At 50.6% G+C, this 11,972-nt stretch overlaps 1 protein-coding gene across 1 annotated transcript; it reads right to left on the reverse strand.

The window, feature by feature from the left end:
* Window positions 1-796: 796 nt before the first annotated feature.
* LOC100993591 (tubulin alpha-3 chain) lies at window positions 797-8,854 on the reverse strand. Its single transcript, XM_003832993.4, has 5 exons — window positions 8,744-8,854; window positions 6,333-6,555; window positions 5,238-5,386; window positions 3,917-4,597; window positions 797-1,184 (listed from the first exon to the last, which is right to left on the reverse strand). Exons 1-5 carry the CDS (start codon window positions 8,744-8,746, stop codon window positions 888-890), a joined length of 1,353 nt encoding a protein of 450 aa, XP_003833041.1. The 5' UTR covers window positions 8,747-8,854; the 3' UTR covers window positions 797-887.
* Between the last annotated feature and the right edge of the window lie 3,118 nt (window positions 8,855-11,972).

An 11,972-nucleotide genomic window follows, 5' to 3' on the forward strand; every position in this document is an offset into this window, starting at 1 on the left:
GTTGTCTCCTTCTGTTGATGATAAACCTTTCTGAGATGCAGAGCATCCAGGTCAGACATTCTCTACCATTTTTTTTTTTAATTATATTAAGGCACAGACTTAGAATGACGTTTTTGTGCCATTCCTGGTTGTGCCACAGCTGAACTAACCAGGTCCCTTCACCATGGGTCAGCTTCCTGGACCTGATTTGGGTTCTGAGAAAAGGCATCTGGATTGCCAGGTTTTTTATAAAACATCAGCAAGCTTCACTTGAAGTGGAAGTGGGAGGTTTTCTACCAAGATCATTGATTGACAGTGCTGAGGGGCAGAGTGGCCGTGTGTGTGCACGGAGGGCAAACGCTGTCTTCCAGGTTACTGTGGAAGGCTGGGTGTGTTGTAACCTTCTGTGGGTCACGAATGCTGTGCAGAACACAGTAACACTCTTTCCCTTCTAAAATGTCCTGACCTTACACATCTGACCTGCAGCTTTAGGGATTTCATGGACAAGCCCCATCCACAGACCTCAGATTTAAACACTCCACGTCTAGACTCTTCTTTTTAGCTAGCATCACCCATCAATAGAGAAGCCCCCAAAATTGCAAATTCAGTTGAAAACCCTGACTGTGCTTTCCTAGAATTTAGGAAATCTATTTCTCCGTGTCAAGTTACTTCTGTGGCAGCTCCTTAAGTATGTACCATCCCGCTGCACCCAACTCCATGCTAGCAGGGCAGGCTGGCACCCCACCACTGTCCATGCAGGCTCTGGGGGTCCCACCTGCTCCTGCGGCAAAGCTAAGCAGTATGATACACAGAGGTCTTGGTTTTATACAGAACCTTTAATTGCAAAGAACTTGAAAGCAGCCACGCTGGGGGTGGCAGTGGAGTGGAGAACCCACCACACCCTCCCCTCAGTATTCTTCACCTTCTTCAGCCTCGGCTTCCACGGAATCCACGCCCACCTCTTCATAATCCTTCTCCAGAGCTGCCAGGTCCTCGCGGGCCTCAGAGAACTCCCCCTCCTCCATGCCTTCTCCCACGTACCAGTGCACAAAGGCCCGCTTGGCATACATGAGATCGAACTTATGGTCCAGGCGAGCCCAGGCCTCCGCGATGGCCGTGGTGTTGCTCAGCATGCACACAGCCCGCTGCACCTTGGCCAGGTCTCCCCCAGGGACCACCGTGGGGGGCTGGTAGTTAATGCCCACCTGCCGGAGAAGAGGAAGAAACAGTCCATGAAGCTTATATCAACCTGGAAATGGTGGCTGCTTTTCCTCAAAAAGAAGACACCCTGTAGGTGAACAGGAGAATTCTCAGTTCACCCCACAAATGTCACTAAGCCCTTCTCTGTGCCAGGCAGGATGACAGTTCCAGACAACATATGTTGCCCAGGCTGGCCTCAAACTCCTGGGCCCAATCGATCCACCCACCCCAGCCTCCCAAAGTGCTAGGATTACAGGCATGAGGCAGCATGCCCAGCATTTATTTATTTTTTTTTAAGAATAAGGTATTTTCTAAAGAATTTTTGTGCCCCTTTCTTGGGTGGTAGAATTCATGTGGAAAAGGTAGGTTGAACTTAGTAATTTTATGGGCATTTTGGGGAATCTTGTAGGTGGTGTATATATTTTCTTTTAACTTGGGCATTACTATAAACTGCTTCACAACATCCTTCACTCCACTGTCTCATGGAGGGTTTGATTTTTTTAAAAAAAGAGTTTTTTGTGATGAAAACAGCAACAGGTGCAGTGGCTCACACCCATTATCCCAGCTCTTTGGGAGGCCAAGGTGGATTTCTTGAACTGAGTTTGAGACCAGCCTGGGCAGTATGGCAAGACCCTGTCTCTACCAAAAATACAAAAAAATTAGCTGGGCATGGTGTCGTGCACCTGTGGTCCCAGCTACTCAGGAGGCTGAGGTGGGAGGATCGCTTGAACCTGGAGGGCAGAGGTTCCAATGAGCTGAGATCCTACCACTCCTTGGGTGACAGAGCAAGACCCTGTCTCAAAAAAATAAAAAGGCCAGGCACAGTGACCCACACCTGTAATCCCAGCACTTTGGGAGGCCGAGGTGGACAGATCACGAGGTCAGGAGATCGAGACCATCCTAGCTAACATGGTGAAACCCGGTCTCTACTAAAAATACAAAAACAAAATTAGCCGGGCGTGGTGGCAGGCGCCTGTAGTCCCAGCTACTCGGGAAGCTGAGGCGGGAGAATGGCATGAACCCAGGAGGCGGAGCTTGCAGTGAGCCGAGGTCATGCCACTGCACTCCAGCCTGGGCGACACAGCAAGACTCCGTCTCAAAAACAAAACAAAACAAAAAGCAGCAATGTCTTTATTTCTTTTCTGGGAAGCCTAGTAATTTTGGCCTGGGTTTGCCTCAGACACAAAATCTGTCCCCACCTTCCACTGACACAAAAGAAACCTTGCTGTCCTCTTTCAGCTTTATCAATAGTTGGTTACTAAATCTTGTGGCATTTCTGTTGGGCCTGTGCGTTCTTGTGCTGTGCTTTCCCTGCTGCCTCTGGCTCAGACCCCCACCGTCTCTGTTGGGGGAGACCACTGCAGTCAGTTCTGACTGGGATTTCCTACTGTGGGTGTCTCTTCCTCTCCTTCAGGGGTTAGCACAGCTGCTGGACTAGCCACCTAATTTTGTAAGATCTTGTCTGAACACAGCCACCACACCCCTTCATTTGCAGATTGATTTTGCTATCCAACAGCAGAGTGGGGTAGGTGTGACAGAGGCCGTGTAACCTGTAAGGCCTAGAATTTGTATGATCTTGTCTTTTTTTCTTTTTTTGAGACAGAGTCTTGTGCTGTCACCCAGGCTGGAGTGCAGTGGAGTGATATCTTCTCACTGCAACCTCCACCTCCTGGGTCCCAGTGATTCTCCTGCCTCAGCCTCCTCAGTAGCTGGGATTACAGGTGCCCGCCACCACACCCGGCTAATTGTTCTATTTTTAGTAGACACGGGATTTTGCCCTGTTGGCCAGGCTGGTGTCAAACTCCTGACCTCAGGTGATCCGCCTGCCTTGGCCTCCCAAAGTGCTGGATTATAGGCATGGGCCACCATGCCCATCCAATTTTTGTATTTTTAGTGGAGAGCTGTGATCACCACACTGCACTCCAGCCTGGGTGACAGGTGGGATTCTGTCTCAAAAAAGTAAATAAATAGGGTTGAGCACAGTGGCTCATGCACGTAATCCCAGCATTTTGGGAGGCTAAGACAAGCAGATCACTTAAGACCAGGAATTTGAGACCAGCTTGGCCAACATGGTGAAATCCCTTTACTAAATACACAAAAATTAGCTGGGTGTGGTGGTGCATGTCTGTGGTCCCAGCTACTCAGGAGGCTGAGGTGAGAGAATCACTTGAGCCTGGGAAGCAGAGGTTGCAGTGAGCCGAGATCACACCACTGCACTCCAGCCTTCTCAACAACAAAAAAGTAAGTAAGTAAAGCTCATCACAGATACATAGTGTAATGACTCAGAAAGAGAGTTCAAAAGACATCACTGGGCCAGGCGTGGTGGTTCACGCCTCTAACCCCAGCACTTTGGGTGGTCAAGGTGAGTGGCTCACCTGAGGTCAGGAGTTTGAGACCAGCCTGGCCAACATGGCATAACCCTGTTTCTACTAAAAACATAAAAATTAACTGGGCGTGGTGGTGGGTGCCTGTAATTCCAGCTACTTGAGAGGCTGATGGAGATTGCAGTGAGCTGAGATCACACCACTTTACTCCAGCCTGGGCGACAAAGCTAGACTCTGCCTCAAAAAAAAAGATCACTGAATTAATGATCACTCTGGTTCACTAATTGATGCCCACGTGCCTAGCCCATGGAACAGGGGTAGTATCCTCAAAGGATGTGGGCCTTCAGGGGCAGCATTACTCTGTGTCTGTTGCTTGCTGAAAGGTACAAGGACTCCACATTACCCAGTCATACCTTAAATCCAGTTGGGCACCAATCTACAAACTGGATGGTGCGCTTGGTCTTGATGGTGGCGATGGCCGCGTTGACATCTTTCGGGACCACATCCCCCCTGTACAACATGCAGCAGGCCATGTACTTGCCGTGGCGAGGGTCACACTTGACCATCTGATTGGCTGGCTCGAAGCAGGCATTGGTGATCTCAGCCACGGACAGCTGCTCGTGGTAGGCCTTCTCGGCTGAGATGACCGGGGCGTAGGTGGCCAGGGGGAAGTGGATGCGGGGGTACGGCACTAGGTTGGTCTGGAATTCCGTCAAGTCCACATTCAGGGCCCCGTCGAATCGCAGGGAGGCCGTGATGGAGGACACGATCTGCCCAATCAGGCGATTGAGGTTGGTGTACGTGGGACGCTCGATGTCCAGGTTGCGCCGACATATGTCATAGATGGCTTCATTGTCGACCATGAAGGCACAGTCAGAATGTTCCAGGGTCGTGTGGGTGGTCAGGATGGAGTTGTAGGGCTCCACCACGGCCGTGGAGACCTGGGGGGCTGGGTAAATGGCAAATTCTAGCTTGGACTTCTTGCCGTAATCCACTGAGAGCCGCTCCATGAGCAGAGATGCGAACCCAGAGCCAGTGCCGCCCCCAAAGCTGTGGAAGATGAGGAAGCCCTGCAGTCCCGTGCACAGATCCGCCTGAGGGAAACCAGACAACATGAATCAATGCCCGTGGAAGCCACACCACCAACCTCCACCAAGCCAGGGCCACTTCTCTGCCTCTGAAGACTTGATATGGATTCCAATCATCCATAATAAACACGCAGTACACTCTGAAGCAAAGAAAAGCAGACAAAGATCTACAGACAAATCACCATGCATACTTCAGACTAAGACCATTGCAGACGCAATAGGAGTCAAGATGATGGTCTAAGTTGTTTTTTTTTTTTTTTTTTTTTAGATAGAATCTCACTCTGTTGCCCAGGCCTGAGTGAAGTGGCATGAACTCCGCTCAGTGCAACCTCTGCCTCCTGGGCTCAAGCCATTCTCCTGCCTCAGCTTCCTGAGTAGCTGGGACTACAGGCAGGCACCACCACACCTGACTAATTTGTGTATTTTTAGTAAAGACAGGGTTTCACCATGTTGGCCAGGCTGGTCTCAAACTCTTGACTTCAGGTGACTGCCCACCTCGGCCTCCCAAAGTGTTGGGATTACAGGCGTGAGCCACCAGACCCGGCCAACATGCTGGTCTAGGTTTTGACAAAATGACCTCCCCTTCACAATCTAAGATCTACCCTCCTGTGCAGGACAATGGTCACATGAAGCTTTCTCTTCTTACCAGTTTGCGGATCCGGTCCAGGACCAGGTCGACGATCTCCTTGCCAATGGTGTAATGGCCTCTGGCGTAATTATTGGCCGCATCTTCCTTCCCGGTGATCAGCTGCTCTGGGTGGAAGAGCTGCCTATAGGTTCCTGTGCGCACTTCATCTACAAAAGAGACCGTATGTACTGTGAATCTTTAAGGCCTGTACTCACCAAGATGGACACATTCCAGGACTGTTCACTTCTACAAAGTACATGCTGTTCAAAGTACATGACCTACATGTTGTAGGTCAACAGTGGCAGTGTCTGGTAGAAAATGTCTCTGTGTGATAACCAAAGTGCAAATGTGTGATAACCAAACTGCGATTTATGACTCTAGGAAGTGAAACTCAGCTTACAATATAAATGTCAGCACGACCAGCTCCCAGTGAAGGGAAATAAGCTCCAGCACCCCCACACAGGTAATTCTACAGGTACATAATTCTTTCCTACATGTAGCTACATTGAAGGCTGTAAGTTAAAAATGCTTACAAACTGAGAAGTCACCAGGTCAGTGTGACTTCTGCAGGGCAGTCCCATCAGGGCACCCTGTGTGGCCTGGGCCCCACAGGCTTTCAGGTGACACTGTCATCTCATGTGGGGCCACTGAAAGGGGCTGTCTCTTTGCAGCTCTCCTTGGAAACTATCCTGGGCTTCTAATCTGGAGGAAGCAAATGACTGTTCTGTACTTAACCTTCTATGCCTAAGATGCAGGTCAAGACTCTCTTGCACCAGCATAAGAGTACACAGCATTCAGGAGGAAACCAATGCCATTGTGCCCTGCAGGCAGGGCCACCTGAACAGGGCTGAGGCAGCCACGACGGAATCTCTCCATAGCCCATCTTACTGTTGGCAAAGCAGCTTTTCCCTGTAGGCCAGGTTTTCCTAACTTAGGAGCCGAGTCTCACAGACACTTTAATCACGAACCTTTCAGTTTCTGTTAACACCATGGGAATATGCTTGTCTATCTCATACCTTCTGCAGGAGGATTCAAAGGAGCCCACATGGGGCCTTACCGACGATGCTCTCCCACCCTCCTAGGAAAGCTGCCATCCAGGACCCGAGCACCTACCGACCACAGTGGGCTCCAGGTCCACAAACACTGCTCTGGGCACGTGCTTGCCAGCTCCAGTCTCACTGAAGAACGTGTTGAAGGAGTCGTCCCCGCCACCAATGGTTTTATCACTTGGCATCTGACCATCGGGCTGAATTCCATGTTCCAGGCAGTACAGTTCCCAGCAGGCATTGCCGATCTGGACTCCTGCCTGCCCCACGTGGATAGAGATACACTCACGCTGTGAACCAGAACATAAATGTAGACCCATTCATTTCAAGGCAACTTGAATCTATATGGTATGCAAAATATTCTAATTTAATATTTATATACTGCTTCAGTATCTGGTGCTTTCACAATTGATATTTCCTAGGAGGGTTAGGTGACTGACCCCTTTATCCCTGTGAAAACTTACTTGCTCTACACCATCCCAGCTGCTAAGTTCCAGAGGTAGCCCTAGAACCTAATGTTTGCCACTACACAAAAATTAGATTATTTTAAAACTTGGAAGCCATGTAATGTCAGTAATCAACCCCACATTATAGCCAGTCACAGTAATTCTCTGAAGAATACATAGCAGTTTTTGATTATGTCCTATCAAAGGATAAGGTAATGGGGTTGGGTAAGGAAATAGAGAGTAGGTCTCAGGTCACTGTGGTCCAAGCCCAGGTGTTCAGTATGTGTCCTCTCTCTGCACCCCCAGATCTACCCTCCATCATTCACCACCCGCCCTGTGCTCTCCGAGGCTGACCCATGAGGACAGCATCAGAGGCCTTCCTTGCTCTCTGGCTTCGTGCTGGTTTGTTCAATGACAGGCAGCAGCAGGAGACCAGGAGGCTGGAGGAGAGTGGTGTCAGGGTACTCTCCCCTTGGCCCCTTCCTGCTCACCTTTCATGGGCGATACAAATCCCTCCATCAAGGCCACACTTTTGGCAGGTGGCCCTCTTCATAAAGTTACCCTCTCAATTTTTCGTAAGCACTCCCTCCCCTCCACCCCTTGAAGCCCAGGAGTGTAATGGCTCCCAGACGTCATCAGTGCTGGGACACTGCACTGTCCTTTGGTGGTTTCTTTAAGCCCTGACAAGCCGGGTGTGGTGGCTCATGCCTGTAATTCCAGCACTTTGGGAGGCTGAGCTGAGATCGCTTGGGACCAGTTTGAGACCAGCCTGGGCAACTATGAAAAAAAAATTTTTTTTTTTTTTAAACAGAGTCTTGCTCTGTCACCTAGGCTGGAGTGCAGTGGCACAATCTCAGCTCACTGCAGCCTCTGCCTCCTGGGTTCAAGCAATTCTCCTGCCTCAGCCTCCCATGTAGCTGGGACTACAGGCCACTATGCCCAACTAATTTTTTGTATTTTTAGTAGAGATGGAGTTTCACCGTGTTAGCCAGGATGGTCTTGATCTCCTGACCTTTTGATATGCCCGCCTTGGCCTCCCAAAGTGCTGGGATTACAGGCGTGAGCCACAGCGCCCGGCCGAAAAATTTAAACATTAGCCAGCTGTGGCAGCACACACCTGTAGTCCCAGCTACTCAGGAGGCTGAGGCAGGAGGATTGCTGGAGCCCAGGGGTTCAAGGCTGCAGGGAGCCGTGATCATGCAACTGTGCTCCAGCCTGGGCAACAGAGCTGTTGTTGAGCCGTTTCAAAAAAAAAAAAAAAAAGATACTCGACAAACCACGGCCACTGCTATTCAGACTTGGGACTTAGAAATCTATTCTTTATGTGAATGCGTTGGTTGCTTTTTTTTTTTTTTTTTGAGGCAGGGTCTCTCTCTGTCGCACAAGCTGGAGTGCAGTGGCACCATCATGACTCACTGCGGCCTCGAAGTCCTGGACTCAGCTGACCCTCCCACCTCAGCCTCCCGAGTAGCTGGAACCACAGATCCACGCCTCCACCCCGGAAATTTTTCTATTTTTAGTAGAGAAGGGATTTCGCCATATTGGCCAGGCTAGTGAGGAGCCCCTGACCTCAGGGGATTCCCCGCCTCCAACTCCCGTCTGAGCTTTAATTCCTGATCTGACCAATGTCCACAGCCCTTGCCTCCATCAGCAAGGCTCCTGGGGCTCCTCAGTGGTTTCCAATAGGACGGAGACGTTTGGAGACCGGAAAGCGGGAGCAGCGCCCTTCTGTCTTCAGGAGGCGGCACCACTGTTTGCTCTCTGGGGGACAGGACACGGTCAATGCTCCCCGTCCACTGACTCAAGGCCGGCAGCTTCGTCTAAAACAAAAGCTGCCGTCCCTGCCCTGGAGCCCGCAGACCCAGTAGACGATCCCGTGTCCTCGTGTCCCGCCCTGGGCCCCGCATCCTTCTCTGACCTCCTCTCTGCACCCTGGCCCGCAACACCATCCCTCCATCCAGCCACCTCAGGAGGCCAACTTCGTCCACCCTCCAGCCTGGGCGTCTGCGGGGTGGGAGTGACCTGGCCTCACCATGTTGAGCTCCTCCGCTGCCGCAGCCCAACGCTACCACTTGACCTCAACCGCCGCTGCAGCTGCGCACGCCCAACGACAGCCTCCCGCCGTGCGCTGTCTGGGATTGGCCTGCTGGTGCCAGGCCACCATTGGTCCGGAGCTCCTGGGAGGCGGGCCAAGGCTCAGATCCTAGTTTCGATTGGCCGTTGTGCAAATCACGTAGTGGGAACGCCCTCTGATTGGATGCAGGATTGGCGGGAAGGCAGCGGGCTCAGAGAGGGCCCTCTGACTGGATGCAGGACTGGCGGGAAGGCAGTGGGGTCAGAGGGCAGTGCGTGGGCTGAGACGTTTCCGGGGGTCCTCTGACTGGGGTTGGAGCAGCTACTGCGTCTTTATAGGTGGAGGAACATTGCTTTGTAAGTAAGCTCCCAGCCTTGCAGTGGCTTGACCACGAACTTGTGCCGCTGCCTCCTCCCCAGTTGCCCCATGCCGGTTCCTCTGGAGGTGCCTTATTCAGATCTTTGCAAACATGGCCGCCTTTGAGAGGCCTTCACGGCATCTACCCAAGTCACAGCAGCACGGCAGTCACCCCACCTTCCCACCCAGCACCCGGGAAGTGGCGGGATTTGATCACTTTTGTGATCTAAAAGGAAAAAGTGAGTGGGTTTCGGTGGCTCACGTCTGTAATCCCATTACTTCGGAGGCAGAGGCGGGCAGATCACCTGAAGTCAGGAGTTGGAGACCAACCTGGCCAACATGGTGAAATCCCGTCTCTACTAAAAATACAAAAACTATCCGGGTATGGTGGGCGCGCCTGTAATCCCAGCTACTCGGGAGGCTGAGGCAGGGGAATTGCTTGAACCCGGGAGGCAGAGGTTGCAGTGAGCCGAGATCGCACTGCAGCCTGGGCGAGACTCCGTCTTAAAAAAAAAAAAAAAAAGAAAAGAAAAGAAGAAGCAGAGGTAAAATTAATATAGGTGGAGAGGTTGGGCCGGGCGCAGTGGCTCAGGCCTGTAATTCCAGTGCTTTGGGAGGCCTCCGCCGGAGGATTGCTTGAGGTCAGGAGTTTGCAACCAGCCTGGGCAACGTGGTGACACCCGTCCTGCCCCCGTTTCTACAAAAAATAAAAAATGAATAAAATTAGCCGGACATGGTGATGGGTGCCTGTAATCCCAGCTACTCGGGAGGCTGAGGCACAAGAATCGCTTGCATCCGGGAGGTGGAGGTTGCAGTGAGCCGAGATTGTGCCACTGCATTCCAGCCTGGGTGACAGAGGGAGATTCCGTCTCACAAAAAATTAAAAAAAAATACAGTTTATTTGGGCCAAGTTTGCGAACTGCAACCTTGGAGATGCAAGTTGCCTTAATATACACTCTAATTAGCCGCAGTTACAAATGGGTTTTTAAAGGAAAAGAAGGGGCAGTTTCTAAATTGTTTACCAAGAATTTTACAAATAGAGACAGAGTCTTGCTGTGTTGCCCAGCCTGGTCTTGAACTCCTGGCCGGAAGGGAGCCTTCCACCTTGGCTGGCCTGGCCAGAGGAATGTATATTAAAATAACATAAGCTATTTATTGGCTCTATATTGTCTTTTGTATCACAAATTCTAGTAACAGGAAGATAAAGCTAGTCAGGAACAAAATGCCTTTACACAGCTGCTGGGGCATGGGTATGAGGTGTGTGACTGAAGTCCCATATTCCTGTCTCTGGGCCTGATACATTCTGCACACCTCGCATAACTCAAAGTGCTTTGAACACTTTTTCTTTTCTCTCTTCTTTAGTGAGAGGGACTGGGTTTATGGCCACCAGGAAAGGGGAAGGCACAGCCCTGTCCTGGGAAGAGCAGAGTAGGGACACAATGCCCATTTTGGAGGAGTCTGGAGCAGTCACCTGATTCTTCCTTATTTATTTATTGCTTATTTATTTATTTTTTGGACACTGGTTCTCACCATGTTGACCAGGCTGGACTCAAAACCCCTGGGCTCAAGTGATCCTTATGCCTCAGGCTTCCTTGTAGGCTGGGACTACAGGCGTGTAATTCTTCCCAGTTTGATTCTTCCATTTCTAAAGATCATCTTAACAGTGTGTATTCAGTTCTGAGAAAAGGCCTGGAGGAGACGTGCTGGCTTACCCCCAGCTCATCACCAGGATGCAGCACCCCATCATGGCATCTCCCTAGAGGGTGGCCAAGCAGGCTCTTAACTTTCCCTCCTGAGAGGAGAGCAGAGAAAGAGGGAGCTCCCCCAGTGGGATGGGACTCACGAGGTCCAGGAGTTGAGACTTTTCTGTGGGCTTTGGGGACCTCTGAACAGTGCAATCAGGTCTACCCTTAGAAGGATGTTTTGGCACAAAGAGGAGGAGCAGGGAGGGAGATCTGTGGAGAGCCAGGGAAACCAGAGGAGGCCTCTTGCCTCCTGCCTCTTCTCCCCAGAAGGGTGAATCCTTCCATCTTAGTCGGCTCCGGGTGCCCTAAAAAAATACCATCGACTGAGTAGCTTAAACAACAGAGTTTTATTTTCTCACAGTTCTGGAGGCTAAAAGTCCCAGAGGCCTCTTGTCCTGGCTTGCACACAGCCACCTTCTCACCATGTCCTCCCACAGGGTGGGGGAAGGCAGCACTCAAGCTCCCTTGTCTCTTATAAGGACACGAATCCTACTGGATCAGGGCCCACCCTTATGACCTCACATAATCATCATCATTTCCTTATAGGCCCCATCCCCAAATACAGTCACATTGGGGATCGGAGCTTCAGTGTCTAATAATGGGGGAACACAGTTCAGTCCACAGCCCTCCCCTTCCTCAGGGCTCCAACCACATCATGCACAGAACTCAGCTGTAGCCCATGTCACCCCATGCTCTTCAGTACAGTCATGCATCCCTCAGAGGCTGGGATACGCTCTCAGAAAGCCATCATCAGGCAATTTCGTTGACGTGAGAACATCATAGAGTGTACTTAGACCAACCTACATGGAGCAGCCTACTGCCGACCTAGGCCACATGGTACAGCATATTGCCCCTCAGCTACAGACCTGTACAGTAAGGATTTGTGTATCTAAACATAGAAAAGCTACATGAAAAATAATGGTATTATAATCTTATGGGGCCACTGTTGTATATGCTGTGTGCTGTTGTCCAAAACATCATTATATGCCACATGACTGCAATACTTATTTTTCTGATTATAAAAGTAACACATATTCCCAGTAGAGAGTGTGGAAAATTAGGAACAAAATATTTATTCTACTGTA

This window comes from Pan paniscus, chromosome 14 (assembly GCF_029289425.2).
Source record: "Pan paniscus chromosome 14, NHGRI_mPanPan1-v2.0_pri, whole genome shotgun sequence".
Taxonomy (NCBI): Eukaryota; Metazoa; Chordata; class Mammalia; order Primates; family Hominidae; genus Pan; species Pan paniscus.